The sequence below is a fragment of the Drosophila takahashii genome, chromosome 3L (genome assembly GCF_030179915.1).
Source record: "Drosophila takahashii strain IR98-3 E-12201 chromosome 3L, DtakHiC1v2, whole genome shotgun sequence".
Lineage (NCBI taxonomy): Eukaryota > Metazoa > Arthropoda > Insecta > Diptera > Drosophilidae > Drosophila > Drosophila takahashii.
Window position 1 is genome coordinate 27,787,942 of NC_091680.1, and position 21,716 is coordinate 27,809,657.

At 34.7% G+C, this 21,716-nt stretch overlaps 3 protein-coding genes across 6 annotated transcripts; 1 reads left to right on the forward strand and 2 right to left on the reverse strand.

Moving 5' to 3' along the window:
- The first annotated feature begins 91 nt into the window (after nt 1–91).
- Nucleotides 92–1,488, forward strand: LOC108058113 (heparan sulfate 2-O-sulfotransferase pipe-like). The gene is made up of 4 exons (XM_017142642.3): nt 92–180; nt 265–824; nt 925–1,079; nt 1,155–1,488. Exons 2-4 carry the CDS (start codon nt 265–267, stop codon nt 1,364–1,366), a joined length of 927 nt encoding a protein of 308 aa, XP_016998131.1. The 5' UTR covers nt 92–180; the 3' UTR covers nt 1,367–1,488.
- fal (SAM and HD domain containing deoxynucleoside triphosphate triphosphohydrolase falten) lies at nt 1,473–18,510 on the reverse strand. 3 transcript variants are annotated; one of them, XM_070214459.1, is made up of 6 exons: nt 17,633–18,449; nt 17,489–17,565; nt 6,482–6,648; nt 6,253–6,424; nt 2,081–2,781; nt 1,473–2,021 (listed from the first exon to the last, which is right to left on the reverse strand). In XM_070214459.1, exons 1-6 carry the CDS (start codon nt 18,375–18,377, stop codon nt 1,955–1,957), a joined length of 1,929 nt encoding a protein of 642 aa, XP_070070560.1. In that variant the 5' UTR covers nt 18,378–18,449; the 3' UTR covers nt 1,473–1,954. The 3 variants fall into 3 exon arrangements, with proteins under 3 accessions (XP_070070560.1, XP_044248515.1, XP_016993489.2); XM_044392580.2 differs by lacking the exons at nt 17,489–17,565; nt 17,633–18,449 and adding an exon at nt 10,339–10,640; XM_017138000.3 differs by lacking the exons at nt 1,473–2,021; nt 2,081–2,781; nt 6,253–6,424; nt 6,482–6,648 and adding exons at nt 17,076–17,206; nt 17,260–17,427 and having other exon boundaries at nt 17,633–18,510.
- LOC138912989 (keratin, type II cytoskeletal 60 kDa, component III-like) lies at nt 7,005–7,877 on the reverse strand. Of its 2 annotated transcripts, none has more exons than XM_070215095.1 (3): nt 7,694–7,877; nt 7,431–7,495; nt 7,005–7,374 (listed from the first exon to the last, which is right to left on the reverse strand). In XM_070215095.1, the coding sequence occupies exons 1-3, from the start codon at nt 7,802–7,804 to the stop codon at nt 7,083–7,085; spliced, it is 468 nt and encodes a 155-aa protein (XP_070071196.1). In that variant the 5' UTR covers nt 7,805–7,877; the 3' UTR covers nt 7,005–7,082. The 2 variants fall into 2 exon arrangements, with proteins under 2 accessions (XP_070071196.1, XP_070071195.1); XM_070215094.1 differs by having other exon boundaries at nt 7,009–7,374; nt 7,431–7,639; nt 7,694–7,873.
- Nucleotides 18,511–21,716: the final 3,206 nt, after the last annotated feature.

Sequence of the window (21,716 nt, forward strand, 5' to 3'; positions counted from 1 at the left end):
TTCTTCGAAAGATATTTTATATTTTGTACAATAAGTTGGGTCTACGGGGTTCCCCTATCTTATCTTAAAGCCAGGTCTATAGGATTGGTTTAAGAAATGCCTCTGCTCAGTTAAAAGTCCCAACAGGTGAGACAACCAACCCTTTGCCCTGAATGCATATCAAGCACCAATGATGTAAAGGTAATTGAAAACTCAAAAATACGAATTTTAACCTTTATTTTTTTTAAATTATTTGTAACATTTTCTTTAAAAACTTCTTACCAGATGTCCTCCCTCAACGTCCGGGACTTGAATAATACCCGCAAGGCTCAAATGGAACTGGTATTTTTTAATCGAGTTCCAAAAGTTGGCAGTCAAACGTTCATGGAGCTTCTTCGTCGACTTTCCGAGCGTAATAATTTTCAGTTCCATCGTGATGCCGTCCAAAAAGTGGAGACAATTCGATTGGCGGAGGATCAACAGCAAGAAATGGCCGAGGTGATCAGTGAGCTTCCGGAACCATCGGTCTTCATCAAGCATGTGTGCTTTACCAACTTTACCAAATTCAATCTGCCCAAACCCATATACCTAAATGTGGTTCGTGATCCTGTGGAGCGTGTTATCAGTTGGTTTTACTACGTGAGGGCTCCTTGGTATTTTGTGGAGCGCAAGGCTGCTTTTCCGGATCTACCATTGCCCCATCCCGCTTGGCTAAAGAAGGATTTCGAGACGTGTGTACTTAATGGCGACCAAGAGTGTACCTATACTCAAGGAGTCACGGTGGAGGGAATTGGCGATCATCGCCGTCAAAGCCTTTTTTTCTGTGGTCACGACTACGAGTGCACGTAAGTTTTCCATTTTAACTACTCAAATCAGTACAATTTCTAACCGCAAATAATAAAAATCTAATATCTTATTTGTTTAATGATCTCATTTAATTTATAGACCCTTTAACACTGTGGGTGCCCTGGAGCGAGCTAAGTTTGCGGTAGAGCAGCAATATGCTGTTGTTGGTGTACTCGAAGATCTCAACACCACACTCTCTGTCCTGGAAAAATATGTACCACGATTCTTTGAAGGGGTTCGAGATATTTATGCAAGTAAGATGTTGGAAATCAAATAGTCAAGTTAGCTTCTATACTTCTAACCACATTTATGTTTTTCTTACCCTATAGCTAGCGCCGAATACTTAACAAAGATCAACAAGAACAACTTTAAGCCGCCGGTCAGCGAACATGTAAAGGATATAGTGCGTCGGAATTTTACGAATGAGATCGAGTTCTATCAGTTTTGCCGCCAGAGACTCCACAAACAATATCTAGCTGCCCACTTACCCCAGCGAATTATCACGGATTCAGTACATCTTCCGGCCCTGCCTGGCAATTAAATTGCTTCCTTTTTAAATCACGAACGAATGTAGAAAAAATATGACCAACAAAATCGTACTCAAACGTGTAGTCAGCTAAGTTCCCCAATATGATTTAGCAAACTGATTGTTTTTTCTTGTGTATATTTCAAAATGGTTATCAAAAATATGACAAATCCATCTTATATTTATATTGATTAGTAAGTACTTAATGTTAGAAAGACCTGAATTTGAATTGTGATGTCTTCAAGTAAACTGTTGAAATTTTTGTTTTAGTATTTTAGTTTTAAGAAGATTATGATAATACAATGTATAAACTAATAAATGAATATTTTAAGAACACTTCGCTTTTGTACTGGTTTCGCTGTTTTGACTATGAAATGATAAACATAATGATGAAATCAACGATTTTTAACATAATAATGGGTAACAAAACATGAACAGCAATGCAAACTTTCGCAAAACGAATGCAACCATTTGAGTATTTATACATAATGTCATTTAATGTATGTTTTAAAAATATAGATTGAGAAATGAAAGAAAACAATAACATACGATTGACGGCTTTATCGTGAACTATTTTACTAACTGGGTCTCTGGTCGAGATTTTTATTCTAACTTATAGCACTTGTTGATTATCGTCGGATTCGAGCATCGGTTAATTGGACGTTTTTTGCTGTAGATAGATTAAAACATTTAGTAACTAGTTATGATTGTTAAATATGATTTGTATACCGCTTATTGCCAAAAAAAGCGAAAGCCTCTTCTGGTTTCATAGCCTCCCAAGGTCCAGGTATTTCTTTGTGCACCCTTATTATATGCGATGTAGAACTATCATTGTTTGGTACTTCCACAATTCGTTGGGAATCCTTTATATATATCGATATGGGATCCTTTTCAATCACATTTAAAATATTATCATCGTGTAATTTTAGCCATTCTGGACTTTCCGATTGAATGCTCAATAATTCAGGTGCCAAACGTTGTACTGCTCCGGCAAAAATGGCATCCATGGCACAAGTTAGGGGGCATTGATAAGCAGAAACATGTAGCCGCCACCTTGCCTCGAACAAGCGATAAATACGATGATAGTCCTGATAACGATACTCAATGCGTTGTCCATCGGCAGATATGCGCGCTTGAAGAAATACATCATCAAAGTCCATTTCCGCTGAGTTAAGTACTTTTAAACGTTTGTTATCACGGCGCAGATAATCCCATTTATCGACATCCAAGCCGCAGCGACTATTATGAACAATATCGAAGATGTAGGTATGCCCCAACATAGGGAATGACAGAGAGTCACTGCAGCCCAAAATCAAAGCCTTTATCAACTGAACTCCTCGCCCGCAACCATCGTCTCTCAAGGAGACCAGCCCCTGATGGCGGGCGTTGTTAAAAATGAGATCAACACAGGCCAATGCGTTTTTCTCGTGCTAAAAGAAAAACAATTAATATAGTGCGTCAGAAAAATTGTAGCACCCATATACAGTTGCGAAAAAAATAATAGCACCACTTCCGTTTTTTATACCTTTGCAGAGGGTATTATGATTTCAGTCAGAAGTTTGCAACGCAGTGAAGGAGACGTTTCCGACCCCATAAAGTATATATATTCTTGATCAGCATCACAAGACGAGTCGATCTAGCCATGTCCGTCTGTCCGTCCGTCTGTCCGTCTGTCTGTTTTTACGCAAACTAGTCTCTCAGTTTTTGAGCTATCGGGATGAAACTTTCCCAAAAGTCTTCTTTCTATTGCAGGTAGTATATATGTCGGAGCCGACCGGATCGGACAACTATATCTTATGGCTCCCATAGGAACAATCGGAAAAAAAAACTTTAAAAAATTCTAGCTTCGGTGTTTTTTGAAATATTACCTTCTACTTTTGGGGATGTTATTTTTTAAATATATCTGAATTTCGAATTAATTATTTAAAAAATCGGACTACTATATCTTATAACTGCCATAGGAACGATCGGAAAATTAATGGAAAAGTAATAGGAAATAAATTTTAGCTTCTTTGGTTTTTATTGTATTATCCCCTACTCTAGGATATGACTCTTTTTAAATATTTTCGAATTTCAATTTTAATTTGATCAAAATCGGACGACTATATCATATAGCTGCCATAGGAACGATCGGAAAATTAATGAGAAATATTAGAAAAATGAACATTTTTGCGATTTGTAAATTAATAGGAATGATCTGCAAGGGTATATAAGCTTCGGCTGTATAAACGATATATTTTTTTTAGATTTGAATAAAACTAACTTTTCCTGATATCCAGACATCAAATTGATTACCATTTGGCAATACAAGGACATGTGGAAAATTTTCCAAGTCGGAAAAGAAAAATATTCAAAAAAGAAGCATATTGGAGGGAAAACGGTCATGAAAACCGGTTCGATTGGTTAGGTTTTTGATCATCTTCATTAAGAATGGCATAAACTTTGAAGGATATCATAGAAAAACCGAGTCCTGGCCCATTTTTCCTTCCAAAATGTTTTATCACAAAGCACAAAGAATCTTATCAGGGCCAAAACTAAACTAAAACACGTCCTTAAAACAAGAAAAAAAGCTAGCTTCGGCCAGCCGAAGCTTATATACCCTTGCAGATCGTTCCTATTAACTTACAAATCGCAAAAATTTTAAATTTCGTATTTTTTTTATCCTTCCCCATTGTAGCTATATAATATAGTCGTCCGATTTTTGTTAAATTTAATTCAAAAGTATAAGAGAATACAATAAAAACCAACGGAGCTATAATTTGTTTCCAATTAATTTCCCATTAATTTTTCGATCGTTCCTATGGCAGCTATATGATATAGTCGTCCGATTTTGATAAAATGAAAATTGAAATTCGGAAATATTTAAAAAGAGTCATGTTCTAAAGTAGAAGAGAATACAATAAAAACCAAAAAAGCTAAAATTTATTTCTGTGTAACTTTTCCATTAATTTTCCGATCGTTCCTATGACAGCTATATGATATAGTCGTCCGATTTTTAAAATATTTTATTCAAAATTCTGAAATATTTAAAAAATAATATTTCCAAGAGTAGAAGGTTTTATTTCAAAAAACACCGAAGCTAGAATTTTTTTAACGTTTCCTTCCTATGGGAGCTATAAGATATAGTTATCCGATCCGGTTGGTTCCGACATATATACTACCTGCAATAGAAAGAAGACTTTTGGGAAAGTTTCATCACGATAGCTTCAAAACTGAGAGACTAGTTTGCGTAGAAACGGACGGACAGACGGACAGACGGACGGACAGACGGACATGACTAGATCGATTCGTCTAGTGATGCTGATCAAGAATATATATACTTTATGGGGTCGGAAACGTCTCCTTCACTGCGTTGCAAACTTCTGACTGAAATCATAATACCCTCTGCAGGGGTATAATAATAGCGAATATTTTAATAGTTGGATAATGTTTTAATAAACAAATTTATAAAACATGCCCTTAAAAAAAATACTATCTAACATATTTACAAGGGCATAGGTCTCATCAAAAAAACTTACAAATGAATGCCCGCAAACTTATGAGAATGTGTGAAGGCAAAGTTAAATTGGGTAAGAAGAAATCCTTTTTAGAAGTCATGTGTCTTCTAAACACCTAAATTGACCAAAAACATGGTACCAAAATATCCATTTATTGAGCATGGACCTAGTATTAACATAGGCTTGTTTTTCCTTCTTGAAGTAAGATCAATACGGATGGATACATCGTTCATTAATCATCCTATGATGTAAACATTGATACGGTAGTAATTCGTAGCTTAAACAAAATACAAAATACTTTTTAAATGAATCTTTGACCAATATAATCTGGCCTGGATCACGGTCAGGATAGCAAAGAAAGAGTTCGAAAGTACTCAGTAAGCAATATACTTGTGTACTCTCTTGACCATAAAACAACCAAAAATCTTTGAGTTTTTTTTTTTTAAAACAGTTTACAGGGGTGGTCAAAAGTATTTTCACAAATGTAAATGTTAACTGTACTTATATTTTGAGCTAATAATATAAACTTTTGGCACCTATAGAAAGAGCACTTCAATTCTGTTTAAATGACACAAAAATGTTCTTAACCCATTAAGACCCCTTTGAAAAGTGAGCAAATTTTGCGAAAGTCAAATTTTCAACTTTTTTTCTGGGGCTTAAAACAAAAATGTTTTGATGCAAAGTTGTTCCCCAATCAAAATTATTAATAACTGCAAAAAAAAAGATTTCAAAATATTTTTCCTTGTATTTTTTATGATTTTTTGAATGGAGACATCTCAGTAAAATTTTGTATGAAAAGGAAGAAAATGCGGCTAAAATAGCTATTTTCAAATAATCATAAAAAATACAAGGAAAAATATTTTGAAATTTTCTTTTTTGCAGTTATTATTAATTTTGATTGGGGAACAACTTTGCATCAAAACAGTTTTAAGCGCCAGGAAAAAAGTTGAAAATTTTATTTTCAAAAAAAATTGTCTAATTTGCTCACTTTTCAAAGGGTGCTTAATGGGTTAAGAACATTTTTTTGTCTTTTAAACGGAATTGAAGTGCTCTTTCCATAGGTGCCAAAATGTTTATATTATAAGTTCAAAATATGAGTACAGTTAACATTCAAATTTGAGAAAATACTTTTGACTAGGGTTGTATACAGTTTTTAGATTAACTTAGAGAAGTGGTGCTATTATTTTTTTCGTAGGTTTTTCCAGTGTTGCATAGATTTTCTTAAATAAGTACAGAAACCTTTTATAAAGCTAACATTTTTTTTTTCATATTTAACTTATGTTTAGGCTTACTATTTAAAACACGTTTTGAAAAGTTAAACAAGTTAAAAAATGTGAGTAGGGTGACTAGTTAAAATTTTTTTGTGTTAGTGGTGCTATTATTTTTTTTCGCAGCTGTACTTACGTCAAAATTATGATTGCTTGCAAGCTCCCACGCATGTGACATTGGTCCATGTCCAATATCGTGGAGGAGGGCGGCTATCTCCACCGCCTGACGACACCAATCCGGCAGTTTTGGCTTATAATGCGAATTCCGTTCGATGGCCCTTAGGTGATCCTGCGCACTTTTGTATGTTCTTTAATATAAAATAATAATTAAGATTTTAATTTAAATTACGCCTTTCCAAGATTACCCAAGACAATGCTCATATCGCTTGTGATTAGCCTTCTTATCGAGGGACCACGGCAGGAGACCCAATTGATGAACATGTTTAAGCCGCTGAAAGAGAGGATGCTCCACGATCTCCTGAATATGGCTGGGCAGTTCAATTACACCGTGTACCTCATCCTCAATAAGCATCTGAAAGAAATGAACATTATACATATAACTCTATTAATTTATTTGTAGTAGAAAATATATTCTAATAAAATAAATGTAAAAACAAATTAAATTTTAAAGGACCTGTAATAATGGTAATTGTTATACCCGTTACTCGTAGAGTAAAAGGGTACATTGTATTGCAAAAGTAAGTAACAAGTAGAAGGAAGCGTTTCCAACCCCATAAATGCAATTTTGTTGTGTTTATTTATAACTATCGAAATGTAGAAGAAATTTTATAAATCGGACCATTCGTTAAATAGTTATGACCGATCAAAGTTTTATAAATCCATCTCCCTCGCACTCCCTTTAGCTGAGTAACGAGTATCTGATAGTCAATATCTTTTTGTAATTAATTATCTCGTTTCGTTTAAATACACATTATATTAATATAATTTATGAATTTTAAATTGAATTTAGCTGCTGCTTCCACCGCCACTGCTTCCACCGCCACTGCTTCCACCGCCACTGCTTCCTCCACTGCTACCTCCACTGCTACCTCCACTGCTACTTCCACTACAACTTCCACTAGTTCCAGCACTGAAGCTTCCACCTCCGCCTCTACCGCCTCTACTCCCCATACACATGGAGACTAAACAGAGACTTAAGCATATAATGTCTGGAATTAAGCCCATGGCTGCCATAATATACTCCTTCTTCTCGAGCTGACCATCTATCATCCGCTGAATGTTAAGAACAAGCGATGCACTACGGGTGAGTACTTTGGTAAAAATGTTGGAAAATTTCAAACAGGATACTCTTACCAATATGGGAGGATCAGCATTTGGCCTGCTGCGTACATTGCCAATAAAACAGTAGTGCTATCAGACTTCCAAAAAATAAGAAAATTTATAATTGAGAAGTAAATAAAGACTGCCAAAGCTTGCTTCCAATTTTTCAATAGGGTATTTAAGGTACTTTCATGAAATAAAACAACAACGGCTGCAATAGTTAATGAAATAACCATGCTTATCTGCAAAAGTCGATCTACATTTTTCTAGTCTTTTTAAAAACACTATGCTCTTACAGTCACTTGGGCAAGAACCTTCCGGTAATATTTTGGCCGCTTCAATGTGTTATCATGCGGAATATCGCTACCCAAAGGAGGGGGTAAAATCAAGCTGGCTGAAAATGCCATTTTTAAGAAGTAAAATTTTGTTTATTCAATCGAAGTTTTCAGCTAACAGTGTACGACTATAAACGCTGGGTCACTATATTTGATCAAAAAGTTGATATACACAACCAAAATTATGCAACTATGGCATATTAAATAGTAGAAGACAATAAGCATGGTTTTATGTGAAGATTATAATCTACATATATCTTCGGAATAGAAAACATGGAAATTGGGTCAATGGCCAAGATGTATGGCCAAGGTATTTGATTTTTGATTTTTGTTCCCTTGCAGAAGTTAACAACGGAGTAAATAAGGCGTTTCCCAACCTATAAAGTATACATATTCTTGATTTTCATCATTAGATAAGCCGATCTAGAAATAAAGGAAAACATGAAAGGAAGCTAGCTTCGGCAAGCCGAAGCTTATATACCCTTGCAGATCATTAATTTAATTAATTAATTTACAAATTGCAAAAATGTTAAGTTTTCTATTATTTCTCATTAATTTTTCGATCGTTCCTATGGAAACTATATGATATAGTAGTTCGATCTTTTTAAAATTAAAATCGAAACTCGGAAATATTTAAAAAGAGACATTTCCCAGAGTAGAAGGAAATGTAATAAAACAAAGATATAATTTTGTTCCTATTTATTTCTATTTAATTTTCCGACCGTTTCTATGGCAGCTATTTGAAATAGTAATCCGATTTTCAAAATATTTAATTCAAAATTCAGAAATATTAAAAAAATAATATTCCCAAGAGTAGAAGGTAATGTTTAAAACAAGAGAGAACGCTATAGTCGGGTTGGTGTCCCAACTATCTAATACCCGTCACCCAGCTAAAGGGAGTGCAAACGCTGTACTCGGGTTGGTGTCCCGACTAATAATTAATTCAAAGTACTTTTTCCGCTAAATTGTGCCTCTGGGCTACGAAGGGTTTTCTTACTATTAAGTAGCAAAAAGTGCCTAAAAATCGAAAATTTGGAACTTTCACCACGGATTTCTCAAAACTTCGACGTGATGGAAAATTTCCAAGTATAAGGTAGTAATCTATTCTTTTATTCTTGGGCTTTTTTTTTGTCGACCAGTGTAATCGTAACTCAGCTAATGGGAGTGCGAGGGAGATAGATATATATTGACAATTTTGAATGCGTATAACTTTTTAATGGATGGTCCGATTTGAAAAATGTCTTCTACATTTTGATAGATATAAATATACACAACAAAATTGCACTTATACTTCTTGGAAATCTTTAAAGATGTGGGTGCAGGACCCATTTTAAAATCGTTAGTGGGCGATTGTGGGCGTTAGAGGGGGCGTGGCGCTCGGCTGAAATAAACTTGCGCTGCGTAGGAAGCCAAAGAATATGTGTGGAAAATCTCAACCTTTTAGCTTTTGTAATTTCTGAGATCTCAGCGTTCATACAGACGGACAGACGGACATGGCTAGGTCGGAAACGCTTCCTTCTAGCTGTTACATACTTTTGCACGAATACAATATACCCTTTTCTCTACGAGTAACGGGTATAAAAACACCGAAGCTAGAATTTGTAAATGTTTTTTTCCGTTCCTTCCTATGGGAGCTATAAGATATAGTTGTCCGATCCGGTCGATTCTGACTTATATACTACCTTTTGGGAAAGTTTCATTTTTACCAAGTTTTTTTTTGTGTGTATACACATCTTTTCTAGTTAATAAACTCAGTATTCGGAACAAAAAATGTTTGTCAGCGTAAAATAAGGATTGGATTTCAGCAAGCTCATCTGAGTTTCCCACTTTTTGTATACAAATAAACTGTAAACATAGCAATAGTTTATTAAAAGTGGGAGAAAAGTAAAAAAAGCTGTTGTTGCCCCCTCGTAAGTTAAAAAAATTGGAAATAATTTGATTTTAATTTTAATAATGGGCTTTTCTTTTAACCCTTCCCAAGCTCTATTTTGCGTAAAAATCTTGATTTTGTACCACTTTTAGTTTTTAAGATATCGTTAAAAAACTGCCGTATTCGCTCGGGACAAAAATAGAAGTGGATTTCGGGGAAGTTCATTCAACACCAGAATTTAGCAAAATCTGATGGAATATATAAATGCGATTTTTATACCCTTGCAGAGGGTTTCAGTCAGAAGTTTGCAACGCAGTGAAGGAGACGTTTCCGACCCCATAAAGTACATATATCAGGGATCGCAAGTAAGAGTTACTTTTTTAAAAAAATTGACAAATAAGTTTTATTTTTCAATTTTTATTATAAAAGTTGACAAATAACTCTTATGCTTCAATTTTTATTACTCCCCTTAACTCCGCCTCTGAAGCGGACTGTCTATAACAAACAGCCGATCCATGCATGTATTTATGTACATAATTCTGATCACCATTTAATAAGAAATCATCCCGGCTACAAAAATAAACAAATGAAATGAACAATAAGTGGAAACACTACTTTAATGATCGCAACAAGACCGAAATAGGTCAAGTGCATTTTTTGCATTTTGCAATCAGCTGTTTTAGTTGCACAGCTGTGCCGTTCCCATGGTAACCTAAATTAAAGCGGGAAAACTTACCGATGGGCGTGTTGGTGGTTGTGCTTGCAATTCGTTTTGTTGTTGCTGTTGCTGGGCAAACGGGAGCTTCGAGTTATTTGGATCCAAGGAAGGGGGAAGAGGGCGGCGTCGCTGCGCGGGGGAGCGTGTAACGGCGCTGGCTGACATTCTAAATGGATTCCCGTTCATCGGCAACCTGCGTCCAAAATAAAAACGAAAATGCGAGCAGCACGACGTCGTGAAAGCTGTCTTCCCACCGATTTGTGCTATTATATTACATCAGGAACTTTGTTTTCAATTGTGCGCAGTGTTACCGCGGGTTTGGAGAATGATTACACCGTCCGGCTCGCAGAAAATATACCATTTTCTTTTTCAAATATACCAAAAATACTGCATTTGCTAACTTAGCGAAGACACCCTCCTACTCCCCAAATTTTAGTATATAAATTATTATAGTATATAAATTTGGCGCGAATATTATCGATAACAGACATTTTTAAAGAGCAAATGGTTTATTCCTAAATACCGTTATTATTTTATTTTTTATTTACCCGTTACACGTAAACTAACTATATTTGGAATCCCAGGAACAGCACCGATCGAGTGAGGACTTAACTTTGGGTACTTATTGAAAATGTATATGAACTTCGGCTTGCCGTTGTTAACTTCCTTTCTTGTTTAGGGCTAGTACTCCACCCAACAAAAACTCGTCCAAAACAAAAAACTTCATATAAAAAATTCATATGAAAACAAGAAAGGAAGCTAGCTTCGGCTTGCCGATCTGCCCTTGCAGATCACTCCTATTAATTTACAAATCGCCAAAATGTTAAGTTTCCTATTATTTCACATTAACTTTTTGATGGTTCCTATGGCAGCTATATGATGGTTCGATCTTTTTAAAATTAAAACATAACTTCGGAAATATTTAAAAAGAGTCATTTCTTAGAGTAGAAGAGAATGTAATACAAATCAACAAAGCTGACTTGTCAAAAAAGTAAAGTATATATAGTCTTGATCAGCATCAATAGCCGAGTCCATCTAGCCATGGCCGCCTGTCCGTCGGTCCGTCTGTCAATTTCTATGCGAACTAGTCCCTCAGTTGTTAAGCTATCGCGATGAAACTTTCCCAAAAGTCTTCTTTCTATTGCACACACAAAAAAATTTGCTTGGTAAAATTGACCAACAAAGATAGTTACGTAACTATTAAAATAGTTACGAGTATTTTGTTTTTGCTTTGGGTTTGTGTCTTTGCTAATTGTGTTGTTTTTGTTGTTGTGAAATGACTATTTACTTAGTAGAATTGACAATTTTGCTGGTTGGGGCCTGTTTGACAATTATTACAGTTGATTTTACGAAGTTTTTTTTTTGTGTGCAGGTAGTACATATGTCGGAACGAGTCGGATCGGAATAATCAAAAAAAATAATAGAAAAACCATTGTAACTTTGTAGAAAGTAGGCGTTTTGATTTGTGACATGGTAAAAACAACATTTTAAGAAGGCATACCTGCAAGGGTATATAAACTTCCGCAGGCCGAAGTTAACTTCCTTTCTTGTTTTATAAACAATTCACACAGAGAAAAAAAACCAAGAACATTGCACTCAAATCAAGAACATTTGTTCTTAAAAACCGGGTAAGCACAAATGTTCTCATTTCGAGTTGAATGTTCTTAATCTCAGAACGAAATAGCGTTAGCCAAAAATCCGACATTAAGTTCACTTCGTTCTATTTTCAAGTTGATTTTGTTCTTAATTCAAGAACATTTTTAAATCAAATGGGTACAAAAATAAGTTCATTTGTTCAATTTTCAGCACTTTTTTCTCTCAATTCTATAGCATTTTGAGTTTGATTTTAGCTAAGGATAAGAGTAATTTATAAGTAATATTAAAAAGGTAGTTGTCCAATTACACCTTATAAAGGTGCGGGTTGCCCTTGACTTCCAGCTAGTGTGAAAGTTTTTTAAAGACTTAAGCCAGAATCTGAATTGAGCTTGGTTCGTGAAGGGCTAGAACCAGTTGGGAATTATATATAAGACGAAAAGGGCAAATCTAATGGTAAGGTCGTATTGGAGCAAAGGAAAATGGTCTAGTGCGTTCTAGGTGTCAAACGAAAACATCCTAACGCGTTCTAGGACATCCAAAAAAAATTAGAGAATAGAGTTTTGAATCATTTTAAGTTGAAATGCAACTTCATTTCGGTTCTTTCTTTAATCCCTTTCGTTCTCAAACTAGGAACATTTTGAGATATTGTGGTTTTTGAGAACAAAATCGATTTGATTTAAGATACATGTGCTAAAATAATAACGATTCCTTCTTATTTCAAGAACTTTTTAAGCTCAACTAGATTTTAAAAACCAATTCAACTTAATTCAAGCACATTTATAACATTTTGAACTTGAAAAAGGCCTTTCTATTTTTAAGAACATTTTCAACTCAGATGAGAACGTCAGAATTAGTCTATAAAAATGTTTTTACACGTTTTGGCAAACAACGAATTGAGAAGGAGACAGTTGTTAAGCACAATCCGCGACAGACAGCACTTAAGGAACAATTCTGATATTTTTAACCTTCCCGATCGGCAGTAAGTTAGCATTAATTAAAAATTGCAAGTATCGAAAGCTTAAATATGTAAGATTTCCAGATTTATACAATCTTAGGCTCAGATGACACATTCAATTTTTAACGTCAATTTATTGTAGCAATTTTTCTTTAATGGGACTTTAAACGATCACGAGAAAGAATCAAATATTTTTGGCTGCTCTACACACAAAAAAATTTGCTTGGTAAAATTGACCAACAAAGATAGTTACGTAACTATTAAAATAGTTACGTGTACTTTGTTTTTGCTTTGGGTTTGTGTCTTTGCTAATTGTGTGTATTTTGTTGTTGTGAAATGACTATTTACTTAGTAGAATTGACAATTTTGCTGGTTGGGGCCTGTTTGACAATTATTACAGTTGATTTTACCAAGTTTTTTTTTGTGTGTACACTAACACCAGTTTACAAAAAAAAATCGATGCAATATACCATGAGGGAAACCTTTGCTTTCCGGTAAGGTACGTCTTCCTGATTAAGAAAATGGCACTTGCAATTTTTTTTATGGATTCCATTTTTTTTTAAGTGTAAAAAACGTTTTTGACACTTTTTTAATTTCTAACTCGAATTGTGGTTAACCGATTTCAACCATAAAAGCCCTCCAACTTTCTTATACACGACATTGAGTTTCATTCATTGGTTTAGAAGCTACATTTCGTCAAAGCTGAAAAAGTTAGCATAAATGGCTTCGTTAAAAATACACGCCTAAAAACCGAAATTAGTTTTATAACTTCTACTGGTAGAAGGTGCTTTGACAAAAAAAAAACAAGCTATTGATCATAACAATCCACCAGCAAATTACATTGATATTCATTTTTGAAACTTGCGACAACGGTGTTTTTTTTGGCCGTTTACAGCTGTTAACTGACACAACAGGGCTCTAACAGGGCTGTAATACCCATTTTTCCCAACGTAAAAAATCGATACAAAATCGAGCTATTGATTGTTTTTTTTGTTGATGGTCTTGTTAGTTGACTTAAACATGTATCTTTAATTATAAGTCATAAAACTAATTTCGGTTTTTAGGCGTATATTTTTAGCGATGCCATTTATGCCAGCATTTTTGCATTTTTTCTCACTTTTACAACTTTGACGAAGTGTAGCTTCTAAACTAATAAATGGAACTCAATGCAGTGTATAAGAGAGTATGCAGAGTATAAGTTGGAGGGCATTCTATTACCTGTAAAATCAGTCATTTATGGTTGAAATCGGTTAACCACAACTCAAGTTATAAATTAAAAAAGTGTCAAAAAGTCTTTTACACTTTACACTTAAAAAAAAATTGTATCCTTAAAAAAAAATTGAAGTGCCATTTTCTTAATCAGGAAGACGTACCTTACCGAAAAACAAAGGTTTCATTCATGGTATATTTCATCGATTTTTTTTGTAAACTGGTGTTATCGATCATTAAATGGAGGGTTGAAAAAATAATTGTAGTTTTTAAATAGATTAAAAAATGACTTTTACTTTTTGTCATTTACTAATTGTCAAAACACTTGAAACGTAACTTTTAATCATTAAAATTGTTAAAGGACTAGTAAACTATGAGAAAATATGAATTCCATAAGGATCCGATAAGAGTGAGAGAGTAGCCCTACTTGCTGCGACATTTTTTCATAGTGGTCGAGTCGAGGCCTTGTTAAAAAAATTCGATATTTTAAAAAGTAAAAAAACAACGTGATACTTGATCTCTGATGGATTTCCCACGATAGTTCTGCTGAACGCACATGATTACTAATCATGATGCAAGAATTTTACATCAGTGATAAACTGATCCATCAGTGATCAGGTATCATGTTGTTCTGCTGAACGCGCCCAATGGCTTCACCATTTTAACAAAAACCGGTTGTAAGTAACAAAATAGCGCATATGTTAAGTTAAAATACATTTTTTTTTTGTGGGGAACCCGTTCATAAAATTTTTTTAAATCTTAATTTGTTTTTATGTTTAAGAAATTAAAAATTCAATTTTTTTAAAAGAAGAGGTTTTAAAGGGATTATTGCAACAGCCACAAAGTCAATCGGATTACTACAACCGGAGATACAGATTTTCAATGAAAGGGTAGGGGAGAGTGGGACAATTTTGTCAGCATTTTTTCAAAGCTTTTTTTGTCCATCTTGAGATACGTTATCATATTTATATTTTTATTGTTGAATGCGGCTAGAACCAAGCTTTAAAATGTGACATTCCCCTTTTTTTAATTACCTTGGTGATTTATAAAAAATTAAAAACTAAAACCAATATACTGTGGCATATGGGGGGATATAGGGGGGTAAAATTTTTGTTGACGTCCTATATTTGTGGCTGCTGCCGGTAGTCTGTTCGTTAGCCAGCTCGTCAAATAAAAAATATATGTATTTAAAATAGGTGCGAATTTACCCTAAGCATAGGGTGGCAAAATTTCCCCACACAGTACTTTTTTAGAAATAATTATTTTACTTCCGAAATTAGGCGCGAAGTTAAAAATCACTAACGCAGAAATGCACATTATAGCACTGTGTATTATATGAAAAAACCTGTATCTTATCCCTTTTCAGTTGTGGCATACAGAAAAAACACATTTAATATTCTTAATATTAATATCTTGGCCTTCTGTGCGAAAAAAATGCATTGGTTGAGTCACGCTGTCTTGAAGGACTAAAACAAAAAAATTCTATTTTTTTAAGACTTATGGATTCCGAGATATTGCAAGTGACGAAATTGCCCCAGTGACGAAATTACCCCACTCTCCCCTACCATAAAAATATTATTGAATTATAAAGCTATCGCGAAGTATATTTAAAGAATTCATTTGTATACTGCGGAAAATTAAATCATATGCTTGGCGGAAAGTTTCCGTGTGAATTTTTCGGAAGTTAACAGAGTAACAACAGAGGGAAATTCGATTCCGAGCAGTTCTTTCGGAAATGAGTCTTGGAACAGGTCTGGGAAATTGGAATCCGTGTGAAACTTTCGGAAGTGAAAACTATAACAGGGCCGATAGTGATCCGATTTTTAAAATATGTAATTCGAAATTCAGAAATATTTAAAAAATTATATTCCCAAGAGTAGAAGGTAATATTTTAAAAAACACTAGAATTTTGTAACTTCTTTTTCCGATCCTTCCTATGGGAGCTATAAGATATAGTTTTCCGATCCGGTTGGTTCCGACTTATACCTGCAATAGAAAGAAGACTTTTGGGAAAATTGTATCCCGATAGCTCCAAAACTGAGAGACTAGTGTGCGTAGAAACAGACAGGCGGACATGGCTAGATCGACTCGTCTAGTGATGCTGATGAAGAATATATATACTTTATGGGGTCGGAAACGTCTCCTTTACTGCGTTGCAAACTTCTGAATGAAATCATTATACCCTCTGCAAGTGTATAAAAATGTCAAGAAATGTGTCATATGAAGTTTTTGTTTTGGACGACTTTTTGTTGGGTTGAGTACTAGCCCTTAAGATAAAATATTTTTATTAAAGCAAAACGTCGAATTAAAAAAAAACACATTTTTGACTTTGGAAGATTTAAAAAAAAATTTTGAATTAAAATATGTTTTTCCCAGGGGTCGGGTTTTCTTTGTTTTTTTTTTTTAAGCCCGTTACTCATATAGTAAAAGGGTGCAAAAATATGAAACAGCTAGATGGAAGCGTTTCCGACCCCATAAAGTATATATATACTTGATCAGGGTCACTAGCCGAGTCGATCTAGCCATGTCCGTCTGTCGGTCCGTATGAACGCTGAGATCTCGGAAACTACAAAAGCTAGAAGGTTGAGATTTTCCAAACATATTCTTGGTTTCTACGCAGCGCAAGTTTATTTCAGCCGAGCGCCACGCCCCATCTAACGCCCACAATCGCCCACTAACGATTTTAAAATGTGTCTGGCGCCCACACCTTTAAAAATTTTCGAGAAGTATAAATGTAATTTTGTTGTGTATATTTATACCTATCGAAATGTAGAAGATAAATCAAATCGGACCATTCATTAAAAAGTTATGCGCAATCAAAATTGTATATATCCATCTCCTTTGCACTCTCTTTAGCTGAGTGACGCGTGTTAGATAGTCGGGACACCAACCCTACCATAGCGTTCTCTCTTGTTTTTTTAATCCGATCATTTTTGGCGGAGATATCGGCTATAAAAATTAGTGGGCGTTATTCTCATAATTATGTTACTTTATTAAAATTACTTTTATAATGCCTTTTTGCAATTAAACGCTCTTATGGAGACTCGACTTATGCTCATCCTCAGCAAATGCCTGGACTTTGAATTGTATAAGAATTATAGTATATCCGAGAATAGTGACCAGCATCTGTAAACCCACACTAGCAAGCAAATCACTTCAAATATTACAATAATATTTACCCCCCCGAAGTATTTTAAGTTGATGTCGAAGAATCCGCCGCAGGTGAAGAGTAGTTTAAGATGTTGCATCTGCAAGGAGTACTCCTGCAGTCCTCTGATTAACATGGGGAAATCGGATGCTGCAGACATGCAACGAATCTGATGAAGGATTCGCAGGAAGCAGTTATACTAGATATGTTCAATGTGTACAAAATCAATCAATTGAAAAGTAAATTTGAAGTCCAATTACCGAGTTGATACACCGCTGACTTAGAAGGCAGGCCATTAGAAGATTTATTAGCAGAATAGAGCAGGTGCAGAATCGGTCTTGAAAGGATATAAGATAAGATATAAGGTGACAATGGATATTTAATGTTATACAATCATTACCTACCATAGCGGCAGCAATCATTGTCGAGGAATGTATTAATGTAGGCCCAGTTGATCACGTGAAGGATGGTGAGTCCATTGAAGATAAACAGCAAGATCATAGGCAGGGAGAAGTAGCTACACAGCTCTCCCTCCAGTCTCCAAATGCGCCCAAGAAGCAACTGATTCCGCTTGAGAGCAACACATACTGCTTGGAGCATGTCCTGCCGGTTGCAGTCCTCCAATTCCGCCTGCAGCTGAAGAAGTGTGTGGCGCAATCGCAGCAGCAGTTCGTGGACCATCAGCACAAATACGCAATATTCCAGACACTTGAGCTGCTGCATTATTGTGACAAACTCGGTGAGAATCTTACTGGGCCAGCTGACATAGGGACCCATGGCCAATAGAGTGAATCTGGGCATTAGGCCCACCAGTAGGGTCATCCACAAACCCACAGTGAAGGCCAAACGGAAGCGGAAACTGAGTAGCTGCTTTTGTCCACCGAAACACTGCGAAGCTTGATCTATTTCCTTCTCCAGACTCGCAATGTCCTCGTAGATTCCAGCAAGCCGCCGGTAGTTGAACAGCATGTTTAAATGGTTGGCGATGGCCATCAAAGAGTAGAGGCTCTTTTGTATGTTACCCATGACCCTGGTGAAGTCTCCTACATTGTAATCCAAGACTTCCTCGTTTATGGCTACAATGTTTAAGTAGGACACAACCAAGACCAGCACAATGATTGAAGCTGCATAGCACACGTATCCACCCATCAAGTAACATCTCAATCGCTTATGTGAGGTATTGCCAAAACTTTGCGGCGGTGGCGCAAGAGCAAGCACAGAAAATATCTGGAGATACGGAAGGGCTGTGGCCAACAAACGGCTACTTTTGGCAACCATACTAGCTGAGTTATAGAAACATACTGAAAAGCATACTAATAACCTACGGACAGTGACCTTAGTGTGTACCTACACTGATAAAAACACCTAGTAAATCCAAAGATTTCATATTCAATCCAAATATTTTTCACTTTGATTTTCATCCATTGCGGCTTTTATTAAACTTAAATATGTTCATATTAACATTTTTTCAATATTAAATTTAATTATGGAAATATTTACTTTAGAGAAGAAAAAGAGATTGGCTTGAATGCTCATGTAAGCACCCTTGTTTTTTATAGCAAACCCGGGAACATTGAAATTCAATTACAAGAGAACCATGGCCGACCGCCAAATTCTTTTTGCACGTAAATTCTTAAGAAATCGCGGTCCGTCGAGGATAATTTTTTCGCGAATTTCGGGGGTGAGCCCGCTAATGTATAGTATTACCAAGAAAATAATATTGGCATGGCTCAGGGGTCAAGTGTGCAACTATTTTGTGCTCGGGGGTATGAGGTTTAATGCCCGCTCACGACATAACTTTTTCTTTTTTTTTGGTAGTCGTATTAATACTTTTTTAATACAGTATTGTTTTTTAAATTGTTATGGAAGTGTTAGATATATATAAATATATATATATATATATATGCATCATAAAAACCTTTTACTAATAGCCTATTTACACTTGGGTGGAGTTATGGAGTTTTTTTTAGATAGGTTGAGTATAGGCAACTAGATGTGGGAAAAAGTTGGGTACTTTAGGGTTTTTGATATTTCTGAGTATTTTTTTGGTATATTTTGTAAAATAAACAACAAACACTAGCTGTCATAACCCGATATTTGGAGTTAGGCCCATTTATAGTAGTCGGGTTACGTGGCTCACTCGATATACCCCACATAGTGTGACTAGACTATTGCTCTGCCTTAGTTGGGTTTTGAGCCCGGGTCCTCCCGCATTAGAGGCAGACGCCTTACCAATTGCGCCATCGCACCATGTACGCGGGAGTGCAAAAGTTCAACTTGAATGTGAAGTTATCGTGTTCGCGAACATTTAAAACTTTCTACAACTTAAAATAGAACATTTTTCATATGCTAATTTTATTTAAATACTTTGAATAGGTAAAATTAATATGAAACATTTTTAGTTTCAGTACGTTTTTTTTAATTCTGAATGTATTAACAATAAATATAAAACTTTTTCAAATAAATAATTCCTTCTTGGATTTAAATATTTTAATATTAAACTAAGCATTTTAATATGTTTCGTATTTAATACAACGTTATTTGTATTAAATTTAAATACCAAATATAAGATTTTGCATTCAATAGGCGGATATTTGTATTTACTATTCCATTTTTTTATCAGTGTAGGTACCTGAAATTTAGCTAGGGGTATTTGCATTTTCATATTTGTTGGTCTACACTCAGAGCGCTAACGCTTTAAAATTATAAATTTTTAGAAATATTTTTCTAAAAAATATAAAAATGTTCCCCATAAATTCCACATTTTGAAAATTTTGTATTTTTGGAATGATAATTAGATTAGAAAATTTTTCTAAAATTCAATGCGTTTTTCTGAGCGTTTGTTGTACACTATATTTTTCTATTAAGGAAACAAACTAGTTTTTGCGTAACTGATTATCAAGCATTGAATTAATGAAAGATAGTTTATAATCTAAATTACTTTTTATCTCTTGTGGTTTAGGTTGATTGTGTACCTTACTCATACCCACCAAAACCAATTCGCATATCTAATTATTCAATAACAAAAGGCAAGTACATTTTACTAATTAGATAGATAGGGTGGTATACCCTTGCCTTGAGATTTTTATTTGTCTGCACTCAAAAAAGTGTTTACCTAGTTTTTAGAAAATCGCCAAAAATCGATTTATCTTTCTAATTAAAAACAAATTTTAAATTTCTGAAATTTCTGGCACTGTTTGTGAATCGTCACTGTGAAGGAAGTAAGAAAATTAACTTTAAAAATTCCAAAACAATTCACAAAAATCTGATGAGTGTTCTAAAAATTAAGGGCATAGGTGTCTTTGGATCAAAAATGCATTGTAGATGAAATGCTGTTCACAAATGAAGACTTTTAAACTTTGCTAAGACTTTAAATTTTTGAATGCGCCCACATTCTCTTTTGTTTCAGTTAGATTGAATTTTCCAAAACCGTATAAAAGAGACATGTAACTATTTAATTCCGAAAAGATTACCAAAATTGATTGACCACTCCTGAAGATATATCCCAAAAGATAAAGAAAATTGGTGATTTTCTTAAATTAAAGATACCGCAAATACCAGAGCTGAAGGACTATAGGCGTAGTGGCAACTTATGCTTAGAAAAGCCTCTTTTATCGAAATAAAATAGTGACAGGCCTGGACACCGATCCATGTCACATTTTGTCGGCCTGTGTAATTGTTGAATTTTTGGTCAGCTGTTAATATGCTGTTCCATACAAAGATAACTTTCAGATATTTCAGCAATTCAACAACCTCGAGGCTGTTAAAAATTTTGTTGAATTCTTGAAAACCAGAGGTCTCACCTCATTCTACTAAAAGTCATGGCAAGTCTGCAGCATTTTACTAGCATCAGCTCGCATGATTTACTTTAAAATTAAATTAGAAGGGGTATTAGTAATTCTTTTTACCTTGCTAACAATTTTAGACAGTAACTAATAGGGTCTTCCCACAGAGCTCCATCCAACATCTACCATCCGTTGAACGGATGCACTATGGGTAATTTGACAATTTTTTGTGGCATTAATTAATATCTTAAAAACTACGCAATATTTAAAAGCTTTGTTTCTTGATTATACTATATAATTACTATTTAAAAAAAAAAAAATCTTTTATTAACGCAAAGAAAAGAAAAATTTTTAAATTATTTTAATAAGAACACTTTATTCATTTTTTAAAAATATATAAAAGTTACACATTTTTGTATTTTTTGACTCAAATTTTATTTTTATAATTATTACCATTATAATTTCTAACAAAAATACTATAAACCCTTTATAACAAAGTTATTTCAGCGAAACAATGACGTAACCTAATTTTTATACCCTTGCAGAGGGTATTATGATTTCAGTCAGAAGTTTGCAACGCAGTGAAGGAGACGTTTCCGACCCCATAAAGTATATATATTCTTGATCAGCATCACAAGACGAGTCGATCTAGCCATGTCCGTCTGTCCGTCTGTCCGTCTGTCTGTTTCTACGCAAACTAGTC